This window comes from Paroedura picta, chromosome 9, assembly GCF_049243985.1.
Source record: "Paroedura picta isolate Pp20150507F chromosome 9, Ppicta_v3.0, whole genome shotgun sequence".
Taxonomy (NCBI): Eukaryota; Metazoa; Chordata; class Lepidosauria; order Squamata; family Gekkonidae; genus Paroedura; species Paroedura picta.
In genome coordinates, this window is record NC_135377.1 from 81,424,901 (window position 1) to 81,445,441 (window position 20,541).

The window sequence follows — 20,541 nt, forward strand, 5'->3', positions numbered from 1 at the left end:
AACGAGTGTATTTAGCTGGCTTGCCTCCTGTTCGAAGAAAGAATTCCCTTGAGAATTGGTTAGGTGGGAAGAAGGGAGACTAGAAAAAGAAAGCATACAGAGAACTCACAGTCTTTGCGTCAGGCTTCCACTCTTGTCTTAATTGTTCAAAGCTGGGAAGAGATAGCCCGGGAAGAATGCAGGATTTTATGCAGCTGGTTGTTTCAGGATTAGAAAGTTGTTTTCGACAAGGACGCCATCATGGCCCCGAGCACAAGCAGTGGTAATCCGGAGAACTTAGTCTCCATGGATCTCTAGGACCCTCAGGATGCCATTCCCGGTTCCTGGGGCAACCAGCGAGCGATGTTTGCACACCTCGGTCAGGTCTACCAGGTGCTTCTGTTCCTGGCCCTCTGCTTGGCTCGGGAGCTCGTTACAGAATGGACTAGCACGGTACCATCTTCAGTCGTCTCTCAGGCTGGCATTCTTGTCCCAATAAGACATGACTCTTGTTGGCATTAACATGCCACAGCTTATTTTAATACAACCTCCCAATGGAGGGATGGCCCGGCACTGAGAAAGGAAGCCTGAATTCACAGCCCTCTGGCTGCACTGTCACACGGATCCAGAGGTGCCCTGGAACCCACATCCTTCCTAGCCAGGAGAGCAGGATCTTTGCCACCTCTTTTGGGTTACCTGATCACCTGGCTATGAGCCCCTGGCCTCCCAGACAGGTTGGCCACATCAGCCAGTCTCATTCATCAGCCAGTCTCCTTAATGAGACCCCCAACCTCAGGGAGTCCAGTACACAAACAGAACTTCCTGCCAACAGGCTCCTTTGTATGCCTTAAACCCCCATCCCCCCTACCTGCCTCTAAGCATTCTACCAGTGCTGCCCAGATGCTATGTAGCCACATGGCACACCCCCATTCAGAGAAGTGAACCCCATCCTGTCGGATAGGAGGAGGCAGATGGAACATAACATCAGGGTGACAACTCACCTTGCCCCCTTGCGCAACATCACCTTCCACACTGCCTTATTTACTTTTTTGTTTTGCCTAGTTAACCTGCTCTGGGTGTTCAGCTGTATGGGAAGGGGAGGGGTCCTGGGTAAGCTTCCCAACCATATTCTGCACAATCACGCCACTTTGGGGGTTTCTTGGAGATAAAAAAGTTGAGAAAGTTTGCCCTAAGTATTTACATATTCAGCACACAGTTTGAAGACTAGCTGCTGTTTACCTAGTGGGACACCTGTGTTTTCAGGTACAGCATGACTGGCAGAGATTCAAAGGCAGAAATGTTCTCTTCTCTGAATCATCATGGAAAGTAGAAATCAATCACCTAATGATTTCTTTTTTGTCATTCAGCTACTGTGTTTTCCTTTTGAGTGCATTTGTAGTCCATGGACTTAGAACGGTATAAATCCTTAGAATTGCAGTGTAGGAGGAGGAAAAAAGTGGTGAGGAAAACACGGGCCACTGTAACCCAGGCTAAGGGAACTGGGTAACCATGTGTATTTATGAACAACATAAGACAGTCTTTTTAAAAACACTTTATTAATGTTTCCCAACTGCTACAGGTAAGAATTAATCTAATAGAAAATGTTACATGCCACCTTTAGGAAGAGTAAGTCTAGGAGAACAAACTTATGTGTAATTAGAATAACTAGATGAAGTCAACAGAATATTTTACATGACACAAATCTGAAACCATGTTTATACATTCCTGGTTATGCAAATCTTGTTAGTTTTTTTCTTTTTTCCTGAGCACATACTCTAAATCTCATAATGTGCAATATATTACTTTGCACATTGGTGGAGATAGGAGAAGGCAAAAGGAAACCTAAACAAATCAATTGTAATATAAATCTCACAGAAATGCTGACGTTATGAACTTAGGCAGATGGTGAGTGGGTGGGCAGGAAGGGATGTGTCAGTGTTTGTCTCTTGTGGCTCTTCCTTGCATAGCCAGGGGATTGCTAATTGCTGCTGTGGGATGGTAGGGGAATTTCCTCCAGGCCAGGCTGGATTCTGGAGATGTTTGGTGGAGGGATCACTTGGGCATGGAATTGTAGTCACTGTGGATGGGCAGGTTGTTGTGAGTGTCCTACATAGTGCAGGGGGTTGGACTAGATGAACCTAGAGACCACTTCCAACTCTATAATTCTATGATTCTGTGAAATGTTATCAGAAAACCAGGACTAGGGTAAGAATATTCAAGAGACACATTTCTGCAATATATGAAACATCAGTGATGGAGCTAGTTGTATCTTATTACATAGGAATCTAACAGGAACTTACAAGAGAGAAAAAAATGAGAATGCAGTAAAACCCCTAAATATCCTGGGTTTATTACAGGGCTATAAAGAGAATAAGTATTTAAGCACCTGGAAATTCAGGGGAAGCAAACTTGCCACAGAAAAGGATGGTCTGGGTTTTATTATGTCTTATGCAGAAAAGGAATGGGTGATCAACTGTAAATTCAGGAAGAATGGGAATGTCAGTGCTAGCCACTGGAGGTCCTATTACTACTCCGGTGCTACCTGCAGCCTCTGTACCTTCCTCATTGACTTCTACATACGCTTGATGAATGACTTTGGATACAAGCAGCTGGCTCTTCGACATGCCGGATAAATCAGCTTTCTCGTTTATGAAAACATCCCTCATTCCCAAACTTTCTAATGTGATCCTGAGTTCATATTTTGTTTCCAGTTTGAATTTAGGTAGGGACACTCTGATCCTTTGCTTTTGCATGTTTGATGAGCTGGTCCACTGTTGTAGTGCGGTATAAGTTAAGTCCTTCACCACCTGTCCAATCAAAAGAGGAACACCAAATAAGCATGAAGACAGATTCAGGTGCGTAATTAACATGAGTGAAAAATAGACTTTAAGTCAGGGGTAGTCAAACTGCGGCCCTCCAGATGTCCATGGACTACAATTCCCAGGAGCCCCCTGCCAGCATTCGCTGGCAGGGGGCTCCTGGGAATTGTAGTCCATGGACATCTGGAGGGCCGCAGTTTGACTACCCCTGCTTTAAGTAATGGGGTGTGTGGGTTCGTAATTCCACCTGCATTGGGACAAGGCTTCTGGAACCAGGAAGAAGCAGGAAGCAAATCAGCGTGCGCTCAACTCATGGTTCATCTACTTAGCATTCTTTTACCTTTGTTGCCCTCAACCCAGTGGGAAAGAGTGGCTGCCATTAAGGGCGGCTGCTGATTGAAGCCACGGCTGGCCGCCGAGGAAGGGCAACAGCTGGAGCATATGTGCCAGCGGCTTGCAAAGAGCACGTTCAGGGGTGGGACTGCCGGACACCTTTAAAGGCACCACGTGTGGTGGGCTCGGCCTCTTCACCCCAGACACCTTTGGGACAGCTTCCTGCCCTCCCTGTTTTTGGCTGTTGGGTGTGGGTGTGTTTTGTTTTGAGTTATTTGTGAACTTACTTTTGTCACAGCTGTGGACTAGGAGCCTGTTTGACAAGGAGCCGGTTTGTAAACCGGAATCCCTGAGGTTTTGGGGATCCCATTAAGGGACCGGCTGAAAAAAGCGTAGCTGATCCTGCTGGGTGGCCAAGGGCTCAAAGCCAAACGACCTGGGGAGCCAAACGAGATGGGAATCCATTGGCTCCTCAGATAGGCCGCTTCCCGCGTGGAGAACTCCAGAGGCAAGGGCCATCTTTCCAGGCTGGGAAGGGCAGTACCGGGGCACCTCTGGGTTCCGGGTTGTTGCAGCCAGACGGCTGTGGGGGTTACGGGCTTCCTCCTTCATGCCCAAATTGGGGCCAACCCTCTGTTTTGGTTGGTATTAAATAAAGCTGTGGCCATGTTAATGCCAATCGTGAGTCGCATCTTACTTGGCACAGTGCCAGCCCGCAAGTCAAAGACATCTCTCTGACATCATCACAATGCTAACATTCTAAAGTAAGGATAGATTCAAATGGGCAGCCGTGTTGGTCTGAAGTAGCACAATAAACTCAGAGTCCAGGAGCACCTTTAAGACCAACAAAGATTTATTCAAGGCGTGAGCTTTCGAGTGCAAGCACAGTTAGTCTGACAAAGAGTGCTTGCACTCGAAAACTCACACCCTGAATAAATCTTTGTTCATCTTAAAGGTGCTCCTGGACTCTGAGTTTATTATTCTAAAGTAAAAATGGCATGACATTAGAAAGCCTTTAGAACAGGGGTAGTCAATCTGTGGTTCATGGGAATTGTAGTCCACAGACATCTGGAGGACCACAGGTTCACTACCCCTGCTTTAGAGAACAGAATCAATTCAAATTAATTCCTTGGTTTTACACATCATCATCATCATCATCATCATCATCATCATCATCATCATCATCATCATCATCATCATTATTATTATTATTATTATCGTATTTATTAACCACCCTGTCTCATGGGACTCAGGGTGGTTTACAATAGATGTAAAACATATACAACTGATACAAAAATATAGATGTCAATAAATACATTAAACTATCATATTAAGACAGGTGTAAACAATCGCCTGCTCTCCTATCATGGGAGAGAAAGAGGGAACTCATAAGATGGTCTGTTACGTTGGTTGGTGGGTTCTGACAGGGAGGTTGATAGATTGGGTGGTTCTCGGCCTCAGCCATAAACCTGGCAGAATAGCTCTGTCTTACAAGTCCTATGGGATTGTCTAGGATCCTGCAAGGCTCTGATCTCAATTAGCAGAGCATTCCACCAGGCCAGGGCCAGGGCTAAAAAGGCCCTGGCTCTGACTGAGGCCAATCTGATCTCTTTGGGGCTAGGGATCCTAAGCAGATAACATTGGCTAGATCTTAACGGTCTCTGGGTCATAGTGGGAAAGGCAATCCTGTAGATACAAAGGAGACCATTTAGGCCTTTAAAAGTGAGAACTAAGACCTTGAACCTGATCTGATTTTTGATCTGGAGCCTGTGCAGCTGGGTTAGGACAGGTCCTATGTGGGCTCTCTATTGGGTCCTGATAAGGACCTCTGCAGGGTCATTCTGGACCAGAACTGAAAATATGGACACAGGGTTTAGTTGAATTTTCAATATATCTGTTTTCTTATTGATCCAATTATCAGAAAGACAGGTGTTGCTGTTCTACATTACAAAGCTTGTTAGCAGTGATACATGAAGAACTTCGTAAATCCAATGGCATTACCTGGTCCACAGCTCCTTTGGTCCCAGGCAGTAAAATGATCATGCTGAGCTCTTGCTGGTCATAGGACAGTTCAAGCACTTTAATGTATGGGTTTCTTATTGTGGTCCAATTAAATTCATGTTCCTGATACATCATCTGGACATTCTTGCTCTGATTCTGTAATAAATGAGAACAACCGCTGTGTTGACAGTATGCTCCAAGGAGACACGAAAGTTGCCAGTCCCTTGTGAAGGAACAATTTGTCATCTCATTTAAGAACAATGCAGTTTAGCTGCTTCTGAAGCTTGCTCGTTGCTTGGATTGTGCAAGCTGCTTGCGTTAAACAAGTCACTAAACAATTAGATTACGAATGAAGCCCCAAATGGCACAATTATCAGGACTCTTTCCAATGCAAGGAGATGTGAGATCATTAAGGAAGACGGAGCTTTTTCTGTCCCTACAGAACTACAATGGGAGAATTTCTCATTTCCTCCAAATCAGTCAGTCAGTCACCTTTTATTGGCATAAAATATGTATAAGACATATAAAAATAGGGTTTAAAATTTCAACAAAATAATAAAATAGACCATGGGGTTACCTAACCAAACAGATCTTAAAATGATTAAATAAACTATAAAAGATAAAATACAAGGTAGGCAGCATATTATAAAAGCATCTTAGTTAAAACTCTGGCAGCTGAAATGGTTAGTTTCCTCCAAATCAAGGTTTACACAACACTGGAAGAAGAGGAAGAACGAGATCGTGGAGCCAGAAAGTGACAAAACAGCCCTTCATGATTGTGAACACACAGTCACGTCTCAAGATTTCACCATGCCTGCAATGTATGCCGTTCAGGACCCCAGCACAGCCCTCAGAGACAGACAGGGTCCCAACGCAGTTTTCTACAGCAACATTCCACAGCTCACTAAGTTCCCGACCACTTTTGGCTAGTCCTTGGTTGCTAGTCTTGGCAATGCTCCCTCTCCCTCCAATGCAGGCTTTCTCAACAGGGGAGTCATGAAACACTTGAGTTTCTCAACAGCTCTGGAAGGGCTTTGACAATTGGGTGGGAGGTTAGTTAATATATTTTTAAAGAATATTTTTGATATATATTTATATATATATATATATATCATTTTTTAAAAATATCGGGTGATAGGACCTTATATGATTATATTGACCTACCGCCCCTCACAAAATGATGTCAACATGGAGGGTTGGAAAGGGGAAGGACCCCAATCATATAAATCCTTGTGGACCAAGACTTGTTGCACACGGCAGCAACTGGAATCCAGAGAGGTACATACTCTCATTTTAACTTAACTACATTGGGGTGGGGAGAGAGTGGTAGGGGGCAATGGAGCGGTGGATCCCTGCCCCAGCCCTGTTCTCGGCTCAACAGAGTAGCCTGCTGGGTGGTTTCTGGTGTTGGGGGAAGGGGGCAATGGAGCATGAGTACTGATAAATAATAAAGCCAGAGTCCAGGAGCACCTTTAAGACCAACAAAGATTTATTCAAGGCGTGAGCTTTCGAGTGCAAGCACTCTTCGAAAGCACTCGAAAGCTCACGCCTTGAATAAATCTTTGTTGGTCTTAAAGGTGCTACTGGACTCTGATTTAATTGTACAGCTTCAGACCAACACAGCTATCCATTTGAATCTATGCTGTTAAATAAGTTACGCTATACCGCATTTATCCAAAAAGGTTTTTCCTCTGTGTCAGTTTTCTCAAATTTTTTACTCCACATTCCTTTAAAGTATATGGCATTCACTAAGACCAAGGCAGCTGATGGATCGACAGAGTCAGGATGAAGAAGGTCCTTGATTTTACCTTTTGGAAAGAGAATGCGAGAAAAAAATAATAATGTTGTTAGACCATATTTTAATCATTCGCTCATGCAATGTTTAACAGGACAGCAGAGGAATATATAATGTTTTAAAATTATCCAGAATGAATAACAAATGACAAATAACCCACAATTATCTCTTTGTTTTCAATAAACTGGAGGAGAAGATGCCCAATTCTAAATTTGGATGGTTTGAATCAAGTGGGACAATATACTAGCATTAGGGTTGCTAGGTTACCCCCCACCCCTGGCCACTAGTGCTGGATGTGGGGGCGGCGGGGGGGGGTAGAGTTGCCAAATCCAGGCTTGGAAACTTCAGAAGATTTGGGGATGGAGCTTGGAGAGGAGAGCGACCTCAATGGGGCACAAGGCCACAGAGTCCTCCCTCTGAAGTATCCATTTTTCCCAGGAGAACTGATCTCTCTAGTCTGGAGATGATCTGTAATTCCACAAGATTCACATGTACCACTTGGAGGCTGGCATCCCTAACTGGCAAGTCTCCAAACATCTTCCAACTTTATGAGTTGAGACTTGTTTTGTCCTATGTTGCCGTTCACTGGGTCCAGAGTGTGGAGGCGAGGAGTCAGCAGCAAGAGGGAGTAAATTGGTGGACGTACAAATGACCCTAAAATGTTTTAACTTTTTGGAATATTTTAATGCTATTTGTGATACATTGATGTTACCTGTCCTGAGCCTCCCTGGAAGGGTAGGTTAGAATAATAAAGATGATGGTGATGATTACCTGGTAGCTATTGCTGCCCATTCCTTCACACACAGAAATGCTGATCTGCTGGAGGACCCATGTTGTGGGCTACGTCCCACTGAGAATTTCTAGCCGGTCCTCTTAATAAATTCTATGAAACTTAAATCCATTGGTATCCTCTTACCATTTGTTTGACCTTCAACCCAGGAATTAATCTTCTTTATTGATTCCTCAAGAGCAAGTTCAAAATCGACTCTTTCCAGCTCAGCGCCGTATACCTCCTTTGTGCACCGTAAAAATTGCTGCGCGCAATTAAAGGGGATATGTTTTAAATTAAGAATTATCATTGTCCACATTTATTATGATGGAAAGATCAGCCAATAATCTATTATCATCATAGGCAATGCATGGAAAACGGCCATTTGGTTTTTTAAAGAATTTATTTAGAGCATTTCTATACTGCCTCTCTAGGAAACCTGCCCAAAACAGCTTACAAGAAAAATGATAAGAACAGCAACAGATAAAAGGAGTAAAAAAAATCAACTGTTGACACAGCATTCAAAAAAGTGGAATATAAGCACAGCATAAACCATTTTACATTTAGGGTACCATAAAACAGGCTAGAGCAAGCTGTAAAAAGAAAGAGTAAATAGCCAACTCCTAAATTTAAAAAAGCCTGGGAAGAAGAAAAATATAAAGGAAGTTGAGAGGGGACATGATAGCCCTCTTTAAGTATTTGAAAGTTTGTCATTTGGAGGAGGGCAGGATGCTGTTCCCGTTGGCTGCAGAGGAAAGGACACGCAGTAATGGGTTTAAACTTCAAGTACAACGATATAGGCTAGATATCAGGAAAAAGGTTTTCACAGTCAGAGTAGTTCAGCAGTGGAATAGGCTGCCTAAGGAGGTGATGAGCTCCCCCTCACTGGCAGTCTTCAAGCAAAGGTTGGAGACACACTTTTCTTGGATGCTTTAGGCTGATCCTGCGTTGAGCAGGGGGTTGGACTAGATGGCCTGTATGGCCCCTTCCAACTCTATGATTCTATGATTCTATAGAAGGCTGACTCCTAAAAGAGAGTATAGTCTCAAGGGGACAGGTATTCCATAGATGAGATGCCATTCTTGAGGAAGACCTTCTTCTGCTATTGTCTTTGCATTCCCCTCCTTAAATCTATTTTTATTGACTTCTGTGTGTCAGAAACTGGGGACCGGGTCCCCTTGGTTATTGCCCCTGAAGAATACCCAGAATACCCAGCCCTGTGAGTTTAGATATACACAAGTAAACCACACCTTTAAAAACAGAAGATTTATTAAGGATTTTTTAAAAGTATTACTACTCAGTGTAATCTCCACAGCTTAACAACAGAGAAATAAAGGAGCTAGCTGTTTTATCTAGTTCATTGGATACCTGGTATTAGATGGTGACTCTTCTTGCATCGTAAAATCCAAGCAGTAGCATAAAAGCATTCTATAGATTGCAACATATTACATCATAGTAGCAAAGCACAGGTATAGAGTCATCATGGCTTCCCTCTAGCCTACATCCTTGTTATGGCTTTGCCATCTTGCATCAGGTGGTCTCTTGGCTTTGGTCAGGAATCCCCTTTGATGGAAGTTTCCAGACAATGTCACTGTATGCACCTAATCCCCCCCCAATCCCCCCCCCACAGCTTCTCACAATTATCATATGCTGGAGTCCAGCCTTGAAAGAGATAAGGATGGTAACTGCAGGGTCCCAAATAGTGAAAACTTGCAGGCTCTAATAATCACATTGAGGGAAATTAGTGTGCTTTGCATTTAAAACAAGTTAGGACACTTTTAAAGCATCTTTAGGCCACCTTTCCACCCAATTTGGAATCCCTAAGGCGGCAAATATATATCTATATACCACTCTGGGAATCCAAAACTATGTCACTCTCCACTTCCTTTTGCAAAGCTTTATGATTCTGTTAACCTCCACATTTCAAAAGTTCAGCAAGTGCTATTACCCCTCGAATCCAGAATGATAGGAATACTGAGAATCCCATATCAAAAGAAGTACAAAGAATAGACATTCAATGGGAGTTAATTTTGACTACCTAGATCAGGAATAGCATACTGAAATTCATGAATTCTGTGCTATGCATCCCTCAATCATGAATAGCAACAGAGAGATGTGAATGCCTGGATCCTTACCTGGTGGAATTCATATTGCTTTGCTCCATATAGCCTATTGGCAATGCTCAGTGTATATTTTTTGCTGTGCTGGTTCATGGCTTCCAAGAGCATCTTGACGTAGTCATGAAGTTTATCACATGGAGGCCCCTCAGCCTTCAAAAAGCCAAAGATAGTTTTATGGATGGTATATACTGTCCCAAAAGATATAGTAAAGGTCAATAAGAGTTATAATGGGAAATGTTGGAAATCTTATGACATAAATGCATCTTTTTATCACACGTGGTGGACTTGTCAGAGGGAAAGGAAATATTAGATTATGATTCATGATGAAATGTATAAGATACTAAAAACTAGATCTGCAATGGAGCCAAAATATATGTTATTAAATATAATACCAAACAGTTACGGTGAGCTTGTTAAATATATGGTAACAGCTGCCAGAATTTTATATGCATCAAAATGGAAAAAGGAATCCTTACTAGATCTTGCAGACTGGTTAAATAAATTAATGGAATACGGGTGTACCAGCCATGGAGAATAGGGTAACCTAGATCCTCTGGCTATATGTAGTCATCATTTTGAATAGGGGAATATGTATACCTTTTCATGTCCATACAGCTTCAGTATGCATAAATATAATATTGGATTTTTGCAGGTCCTCATAGAATTATAGAATTCTATTTTAGAATTCTAGAATTCCTCATTCCGTTAATACTCAAAACTCAGATTCCCTTAAATGTTCTGCTAAAAAAACCCACTGGCTTCTGTAGCCTCATGAAAGTTACTCATGTAGTTGACATTCTGACTTCTGGCAAGAAAATGATGAAAAGGGCTTTGATCAAAATTAAACAGGTCTTACTGCGACCTTCACACATGGAAGAGCTGTCTTGAAGGGAACCTGGAAACAAATAGACCACCAAGACAAGCTACCAACAGAGCTGTAATAAACTGAAAAGCTTCAATCAACAGATTGATCGACAGTCTCATGTAGAACCACAGAGGCACAGTTCAGAATTCTAACAGTGTAACCATCAACAGAGTTATTCCTAGGTATGGGCAGGAAACCAGCTCATGATTGAAAGTTTGTGATAAATTTAAGCTGGCTCATGTTTCGTGAACTAAAGTTCATGGCAGGTCTACCACCATGAACTTTTAAGCAGTTTGTGGGTGGTTCATGAATGGCAGAAAGTGTGGGTTTAAAGGGTATAGAGTCCCTTTAAACCTTTGTTTTCTGCACTTTGCTGTTTAGCTAACTTTTGCTGCAGGGGTTTAAAGGGACTCTGAGCCATTCAGGGCACTTGGAAAGGGTTCCATGGCTGAAGGTTCCTTTAAACCTAAGCTTTCTGTTCCCTGCTCCCCACAAACTGTAATGAACAGGTTTGGCTCATCTGGGATCCCCCCTGTTTGGTTTGTGGTTCAGCGACGAACCTTGAACCGAACCGCATTTTTGCAGTTCTTAGCCATTCCTAGTTATGCCCTTCTAAATCTGTTGAAGTTAGTCTATTAGAACGTTGTTCTGTTAGTGGGTGATAGTGAATTTCCTGCACTCTGAGGTCCAATCCCCTCAAGGCTCTGCCGTCTCATTCCTACTTCATTCTGCTGTGTGGGCTGATGAGGCCTCAACTTCTATTAACCCAGCAGCATCACCTCAAGGAGCCTCATGCTTCCTTCTAAAATAGAGTGGTGCACAATGGAGCTCCTCCACCATCCTAAGGGGGAATGTGCTTGTTTCCATATCACATTTGGACGTTCTAAGACAGGGAGGATTGTCAAGCAGTGGGCTAAGCCAACCTACTCAGGTCATCACACTGCGGTGAAATTTGGGATGTTGGGACTATTGAGGCCATCACTATCCTGCACCAAATTCATTGTAAAAACAGCAGGTAGTTGTTGCCATTCTTCAATAGTTGGGAATTAACTAACAGTTTGGATTCATTGTGTATTGCCCAGATCTGTATTTCCTGCGCCTGGTTTGAACTGTGAGGTACAGCACTCTTACGGGTGAATCAGCAGTGTCTCCAGATCCAGTGATCTTGTTGAAGTGAAGGACCTACAACATAAAACAGAGATGGCTTATATTTGTGAACCATGCACTTGTGCAATCCTTTTTCATTTCAACTCAGTTAGGTCCCTCCCCCATAGGGTGGTCTCATGACGAAGCGACTTACTCAGTCCTAAGAATACATATATTTTATTCTGTTGTTACCTGCCCTGAGCCAACAGTGAAGGGCAGACTATAAAAATAAAGTATTATTAATAATAATAATAATAATAATAATAATAATAATAATAATAATAATAATAATAATAATAATAATAATAATATCTGGATCTAGACATTATAGAGATAATTACTGATGGGTAGGCTTTCTTGGCTACCGTTTTTTCATCAAAAATTCTTGAGAATCCTCTTAGAAACTGCTAGAGCAGTGGTCCCCAACCTTTTTATCACTGGGGACCGGTCAACACTTGAGAATTTTACTGAGGCCTTGGGGGGGGTAGTCTTTTGCAGAGGGACGTCGCTGCCGCCCCCTGAGCCCCTGCTCCACTTGCTTTCCTGCTGGTACCCCTAACTTCCCACCGCCCACTGGGGGTGCTGCCAGCAGCAGCTGTTCAGTGCCACGCCAAGGGGTAGCCCCATCCATGGCGGCCGCAGGAGAACACCAAAGGTAAGCTAACAGCAAAGTGGCAGGGCAGCCCCTGAGGCAGCAGCTGGGGAGGAGGACGAGGAGGAGCCGCGGCCCGGTACCAAATGATCCACGGACTGGTAATGGTCCCCGGACCGGGGGTTGGGGACCACTGTGCTAGAGGACTTAGACAGTCGCTTCAATATCCTTGCTTTTTAGCTCAGTTTGGGGCGATCACTTCTCCAACCATTTTGCCCCCTGCTAGAATGGCTTTGCTAGTGTAATCGAGGATCATTTCTGTTTGCAAAATGAATGCCCCTTTGATGGCATCTTCACTATAAGCATTTTTTTTAGTATGTCTTGTCATATCAAAGCAACTACCTGCCACCTGACACAATCATAGAAATTATCGCATCCTGTTTTCTAATCCTTTCTGCTCATACATTTTAAGAGTGTGTTCCATGCCAAAAGGTTATTGGAAATGCTTCTCAGGAACATGAGATATCAGCAAGAAGAGATTCCCTATGATTCAGAGGGAAGCCATGATAAATGTTTCTATACACCAGGCTTTCTTAACCAGGATTTCGTGAAGCCCTGGGGGGTCTTGACGGCCCTGGAAGGGTTTCCAAAATGGGTGGGAGTTAATTCATTTTTAAATATCTATTTTAAATTTGTTAAACATTTATCGGGTGATATGACCATATATAGCCATGTCAACCCACCCACCCCAACTCCTAAAATGGCCAATCATGGGCATGGGGGAGCGGGGAAAAGTGAGGGCTCCTGATGGGCATTGCTTTCCAACCCTATTTTGCAGGACTGCACCACTTCTGGGGTTTCTCGAAGCCTGAAGAATGTTGCAGGGGGGGAAAAGTTGAGAAAGGCAACTACACACCACGTCCGCATGGATAGAGTGAAAATGGATGGAGTGAAAACCCTGATGCTTCCCATGCAGGAAAAGAGGGCCTTAGCACAACGATCCAACCGTTTAAACGGGGCTCAGTGGGGGAGGGGGAGGGGAGACCGACCTTCTTCATCTGCTCAGCGGTTTTCCCTCTAGCACCAAGAAGCACCATGCCCAAAGCGGCCGTGATACTGAACGGGGAGAAGAAGACATTTTCTTTTGGCTTCTCTTTGATCAGCGTTTTGAAAACATCCACACCAAATGCAGTATTGGCCTCAGCGAGCTTGTCCATGGTGAAACTCTTGATTCCTGAGACAAAAAGATCGGATTAGTCGGTTCTGTAGTCTTCTTCTGCAGGTGTAGTCAAACTGTGGTCCTCCAGATGTTCACAAACTACAATTCCCACGAGCCCCTGCCAGCATTTGCTGGCAGGGGCTCGTGGGAATTGTAGTTTGTGAACATCTGGAGGACCACAGGTTGACTACCCCTGCTTTAAAGGATAGGAGAGATACAGTTCCTTGATTAAAGATATCTAGTCAAGAGGGTCCACCCAGCTTATCCTGTCCTAGTAAACTAACATGATAACATGTCAAAACATTGTCAAAGACAATCTCCTAGTAGATCTAGTTATATTTAATATAGAATTAGTTATAATTCAAAACAAGAAGAATTAGAAGAGCTGCTTTTTATACCCCCTTTTCACTACCCGAAGGAGTCTCAAAGCAGCTTACAATCACCTTCCCTCTTTCTCCCCACAACAGACACCCTGGGAGGTAAGTTGGGCTGAGAGTGCTCTGACAGAACTGCTCTATAAGAACAGTTCTAATAGAACTGTGACTAGCCCAGGGTCACCCAGCTGGCTGGATGTGGAGAAGGAGTGGGGAATCAAACATGGTTATCCAGTTTAGAGGTTGCTGCTCAACCTCTACATGACGCTGGCAGTTTTTTCTCTCTGGATGAACCTTGCACCTATACCCCAAAGCTGACAGCTAAGTCCTGTGTGTGTTGACTCAGAACTAGACCTTACAGTGTTCATCTGGGTTTAATACCAGGCAAAGGAGCACAAAGTTACAATGTTAAGATCTAGAGATTTGGGGAAAGGGACTGTAATGTGAAACATGGCCAGATTCTTTGCTTTTTCTATAACCATGTGTTATATTTTATATCAGAAAGTCCTCAGAGCAGGGACTTGTTTTTTTCTGCAAGAATGGAAGAACATTGACACTTTTAAAAAGTCATTCCCCAGGCAACATTAGGAGGGAAGAGCAAATTTGATATCCTGGGGAATGAGCAAAGCAGAAACAGGCGAGGGCAACAGCGGAAAGCTGATAACTCCAGCAGGGCCCTTAGCTCTTCCGGGAGCTTGTTCTGCCAGGCTGGGGGCAGGGCCGATAAAACATAAAACATAACATAATCACTGGAAAGTGTCACTCCATCCATGGTGATCAGTGCTTAGAGTCATACTGTTACGACTCAGAGTGAATCAGAAGTACCATTTGCATGGCACTTCAGCTGAAAGATAACCCTGAAGGTATGCAGGAAAGTGATGGTAATACAGTGGCCAACCCTTTCTCAGGTCACTGTTGTTAGACGCAAAATCACACGTCCCTTGAGAGAAGATGCTTCTTAGTTTTCTGCTTTGTTTCGAATGCATTATTGGATTTGATTCTGACTTATACAGAGTTTTACACCATTGGCTGCTCTAGCCCAATATTTCACAATTTCATAACCATAACTCGAACCCAGGAGTAGGTATGGGCGATTCTGTTAGGATAAGATGAAAAGTACCCAGGACATATCTGAGCCAAATAAAAAATCACATCAGTTTAAATCAGCTGAATCACAGATGCCTGAATCGATTTGGGCTTGATTCAGCATTGACAAGGATCCTGTCAAACAGCTGATCCTGATGACCAGCTATTTGTTGGGAGCTTTAAATGCCTCCTGGGCTCTCAGTCCTTCCTGACAGATCAGCTGATTGGGGGCTCTTTAAATGCCTCCCCCAACAGCAGAAGATTGATCTCTGCTGCCTGGGAAGGGTCTGTTAGGGGGGAAGAACTGCGAAATAGATCCCCAGAGATCAGCTGTCTGATGGCTGTTTTACCTCAATTGGTTTGGGCAATGAATTGATGCAGCTGAATCCGATTAATCTGAATTCATTTGCCAAAGCAGTGATTTGGATTTGGTTGAATCAATTCTGTCCAAATCCAAGAAGTACCACCCGCCCCCCTCCATGCTTTTTTACTCAGGAGTTTCCTGCAGAGAAACTTTTCCCCTGAATATATCCTATCAGAATTCTATTTCATGGAGTTTTAGGAGATTAAATCTGTAGGGACTTTGGTTGGAATGGGTTTATTTATCAATTAACTGGAATTAATTAATTTATCACATTCATATCCCACCACTCACTTGACAAATAAAGCTTATATCAAAGTAAAATACAATTCAATAATCAATCTTAAAAGCAAGAATAGTAAATATAAGCAATATCAAACCCAACTATACAAATCTCCTATTGAACATGGCTGCATTCAGCAAGCCAACCCAAAAACGATCCAATGGAAACAACTGCAAGACATATTGGATGACTCATTAAAAGCCTGTTGGAAGAGCTCTGTCATGCAAGCCCTGCTGAACCTACGAAATTCCCTCAGCATATGTGTGTCTCTAATAGAGCATTCCACCAGGATGGGGCCACCACAGAGAAGGCTCTTACCCTAGTAGAAGAGAGGCAAGCTACTCAAGGGTCAGGAGCTCCCAACAGTTTGTGTGAAGAATGGAGACAACACGAGGGATTGTAGTGGGAGAGTAGGTCTTTTAAGCTCTGACCCAGACCACAAGTTATCACTGATTACTTTTCACCAGCTAAGGTAAGAGACATTAACACTAGACACAATAATCTGAAATTAGATTAGAAATGGAATAATTGAGAAACTTTATTTTACCTGGCTCTGGTATTTCCCTCTGTGCTGACAACCTTCCCTCCTGAAGAGTGCATGTTTTTATTCTTTCCACTTCCTTAATACATTTTCACCAACATTTGCAATATCCTTTAGCAATATCGTGGGGTTTCTGCTCAGAAGTGCTAACAGTAACTTTGGACACTTGTTTGGACATTGTTTTTCATCTTTTCATATGTCGCAACAGACTCTGTATGCCCAACCTGTTGATTAGCCAATAGTCAAGCTTAACATTATCTCATTAGGAATAAAGCCTTTTTGGTGGGAAGAATCTACATCTATTTGGTTCTGTGCTTAACTTGCGATTATTACCTTGCAGAAACTTCAGCTCAGCCCTTTCATGATTTAAGGGTTTGTTTATTTATCGCATGGTGTGTGTGGTGGAGCCAGCAGGTTCGAGGATTGTCTGTCAGCCAGACAAGAGATGTCTGGATGTGGCTTACCATTGCCTGCCTCCACCTTGTGCCCTCAATCCAAATACTTGCTAGAGTCAACTCTGCATAGCTTCCAAGTTCTGACAATAACAAGTACTTGAGAGCAGTGATGGGCTTTCTCCCTACACTGTTTTCCAGGAAGTCAGAATTGTTAAAACTCTGAGATGTCCTGGAGAAGCCCAGACTCCTCCAGCCCATTTGTCATGTTGGCTGCTCAGAACACAACTTTGTGATTTCATCAGAGAGAGCTCTAACAGAACTGCTCTGTGGGAACAACTCTAAAAGAACAGTGACTGGCTCAAGGCCACCCAGGTAGAGGAGTGGGGAATCAAACCCGCTTTCCCGGATTAGAGGCCACTGCTCTTAATCACTACACCCCACTGGCTAGCACCACTGAGCCGGGTCAGAACCAATATTCCTGTTCCTACGTTTATAAACTGCTAAGCAATTTATAACTCATCATAAATTTATGGTATATGTTTTTGTTCCTGTTGTAAGCTGCCCTAAGCCAGCTATGCCAGGAGGGGTGGGATATAAATTTAATAAATAAATAAAATGGAATGGGTCACATTGATCCATTTGCAACGTGTGCAATCATGATTTGTATCTACCTGTGACCTCTGGGTTCTGCTCCAGGCCATGAAGCAAGACTTCCAGGAAGAAGCTTTTACGGCCATAGCTCCTGCACAAGGACAGTTGCGATCAAGCTCCTCCCCCCTCTGATCCTGGAAGGAGTGCTTAGAAGTGTCAAAAGTGTGATTCTTGGAACTTGTTTTGATCTGTCATTTCCCTCTTGCCCTATGAAAGGGGCCACAAGTCAGGATATTGTTTGTCATATGTAGACAGACGTCTTCAACATTTACAACCTTGGTGTGCACAAAAAGGTTCCGGAAGATTCTTTCTTAAACATGCCTCTAAATCTTAGTGGTTGGAGGTGAATTTTGGTTGACTGGGAAATCACATCACCTTTTGAGGCACTGCGTCTGGCAGGCAATTAGTTTTTCATGACTACCTTGGCAAGCCCAGGATATCTTTCATGATCTCATGAGGTTTGCCAAAATCTCAATGTTTTCAATTGACTGGAATTATAATGCCCTATTTTTAATGTTTGAGAGTTGTTAGATTTTTGACAAACTAGAGTTTCTCCTAGGTTTTCTGTACTTAGTACAGGGATTCCCAACCAGGTTCTGGGAACTCTGGGGTTATGCAGCCTTTCCCAGAAATTTGGAGGGCTGCTGACATCACTAGAGGTCCCTGGAGCCCACTTCTCCTGTTGCTCTACAGCCCTAGTCTCTTTCTCCACCATGGAAATGGTAAATGATCCATTGATTGATTGGCGGACTCCCAGATCTTATTTCTATATCCACTCCTCGGAAGAGGCACGTCACCACTTCTGGGGTTCCCCCTCAGTCAGAAGGTTGAAAAAAGTTAAATGGTTGGGGTTTTGGTCTGCACTCTGGAGCTCAAGTTAGCACTTCAGTATGACTGATTTCTTTTCATCCCCTAAATGTCTAATTTTTAACAACTGATCCTACTGAAAAAACAACATGAGAAACAGATGCCCTGGAATCATTTACTCCAGGCCGTTAATATGAAAGACAGCAGATCATTCTGGTGACAAATTGCTGCCCGTCTCCAGCATCGGCCTCTATAATTTAACCAACAATTAGAGGGAAAGGTTTGGGTTGAACTTCACCTTGATCACTTTTGACCCCATCATTGTAGAAAATTCCCCTTCAGAGAACTCACTCCTTGTTTGTCCTGTATGGCCCCCGCTTGAACAACAAGAAGTGGAAAGCCTGTTGGCTGCACTAAAAAGTAGCAAAGCAGGAGGCCCTTACCGAATCCCCCTAGATGTCCTAAAAAAAATTCCCTTTGTTCTGGGCTCCCATTCTGTGTTTACCACCATTGACCAACATGGATTAATCCTGACCTCATGGACGCATGCCATAGTCCAGGGGTGGTCAAACTGTGGCCCTCCAGATGTCCATGGACTACAATTCCCAGAAGCCCCTGCCAGCGAATGCTGCCAGGGGCTTCTGGGAATTGTAGTCCATGGACATCTGAAGGGCCGCAGTTTGACTACCCCTGCCATAGTCATACAAATTTACAAAAAAGGCAGCCCAACAAGTCCCACCAACTACAGACCGATTAGTCTTTTATCTATAATCGGAAAGTTATAATTGAGCCACCTAGAGCAGAGCTTCTTGATTTGATATCTACTATGGTGGGACTGGAGCAGATAGACTTCACCAAGGAGAAGTCAACTTACAATCGCTGCCTTGCTCTTTTCCACCTGGCAGAGAAATACACCAGATGCAAGAATGGGAAATTTATGCAGCTTTTTTGGACCTCAAATGTGCTTTTGATTCAGTCCCTTGAGTGTGACCCTGGTCTATCCTGGCTGCAATTAACATGGAAGATAGGCTGTTATTTCTGATACTGAAGCTGTATTCCAACACCACCTTCCAAATCAGAATAAATATAGCCAGCCACGTCATCCCCCCCCCCCAACACCTACCAAAGGCGTAAAACAAGGCTGCATCCTATCTCCACATATTTTCAGTCTCTATTTAATGGACTTAAATGTGGAATTGCTTTTAGTAGACAGTCATGTCCCACTGATGTCAAACAGAAATGCCCCTCTGCTTCTCTCTGCTGACGATGCGGTCCTGCTTTCACGCACAAAGGTTGGTCTGAAGCACCTGCCTTTGCATCCTACTGCAAAGCTAACTATGAAAAATCTAAAATCTTGTTTTTTGGCAGAGCTAGGAAACTGACAAACTGGAAGATCAATGGACATAAAATTGAACAGGTGCACACATTTAGGTACCTGGGGATAACCTTCCATCACACCCTAAATTGGTCGCCCCATCTGAAACTCATTTTCAGCTCTTTCAGAAGTAAAGCTGGTGCTGTGAGCAAATTCTTCTATAGCTAAGGTAGTCAGTATATACCCATGGCTATGCAGGTATAGCACACAAAACTCCTACCACTCTTCGCTATGGCACTGCCATCTGGGGTCCAGACTGTACTGCCAAGATCAAATTGCTCCAGTCATCATTTCTGCATCATCTCCTAGGAGTTCCTAGATGTATTTCTGCCTCTGTGGTATGCCTTGAGACCAGGCTTTCTCAGCTATCCATACAGGTGTGGTTGTTAATGGTAAAATACTGGATCAGACCACATTATAGAGCACAGACCAGACGTTTGACATCTTATCTCCTAAAGGTAAAGGTAAAGGTATCCCCTGTGCAAGCACTGGGTCATGTCTGACCCTTGGGGTGACGCCCTCTAGCGTTTTCATGGCAGACTCAATATGGGGTGGTTTGCCAGTGCCTTCCCCAGTCATTACCATTTACCCCCCAGCAGCAAGCTGGGTGCTCAATTTACCGACCTCGGAAGGATGGAAGGCTGAGTCAACCTTGAGCCGGCTGCTGGGGTTGAACTCCTCGCCACAAGAGGCTCTTCTTTCCTCCTAGCAGACCCATATCTTTTTTCTTGGTACAGGAAAATCCTTGCCTTTTTGAAGCAACTTGGACTGATCCCCGATTAGTTTCAAAACCTACATGAGGGTCGCAGTCATCCATCATACCAAACAGTGCACACTGGATATTGATCTCCGTCTCATCTGTGGATGCCCACAGACTCTTCTCACCATCTTTCTATAACATCTCTTGTATCTACAGATCATGACCATCATATTTTTCAACACTCATCGACCCATGTCAAAGGCGCTATCTTATGTTTTAGGATGCTTTGGGCTGATCCTGCTTTGAGCAGGGGGTTGGACTAGATGGCCT

General features: G+C 43.6%; 1 protein-coding gene across 1 annotated transcript; it reads right to left on the reverse strand.

Annotated features, from left to right (window-relative positions):
* Window positions 1-1,518: 1,518 nt before the first annotated feature.
* Window positions 1,519-16,320, reverse strand: LOC143845200 (serpin B11-like). The gene is made up of 8 exons (XM_077353405.1): window positions 16,290-16,320; window positions 13,469-13,653; window positions 11,813-11,863; window positions 9,832-9,966; window positions 7,844-7,961; window positions 6,798-6,940; window positions 5,133-5,288; window positions 1,519-2,786 (listed from the first exon to the last, which is right to left on the reverse strand). Exons 2-8 carry the CDS (start codon window positions 13,634-13,636, stop codon window positions 2,358-2,360), a joined length of 1,200 nt encoding a protein of 399 aa, XP_077209520.1. The 5' UTR covers window positions 13,637-13,653; window positions 16,290-16,320; the 3' UTR covers window positions 1,519-2,357.
* Window positions 16,321-20,541: the final 4,221 nt, after the last annotated feature.

Bases quoted from the DNA above. Each gene is read 5' to 3' on its own strand.
- LOC143845200 (XM_077353405.1), bottom strand. From the start codon at position 13,636: ATGGACAAGCTCGCTGAGGCCAATACTGCATTTGGTGTGGATGTTTTC. The intron at 11,864-13,468 runs GTCGGTCTCCCC...TTTATGTTGTAG, and splicing joins CCGCTGAGCAGATGAAGAAG to GTCCTTCACTTCAACAAGAT. The intron at 2,787-5,132 runs GTAATGCCATTG...TTGATTGGACAG, and splicing joins CCAAAGGAGCTGTGGACCAG to GTGGTGAAGGACTTAACTTA.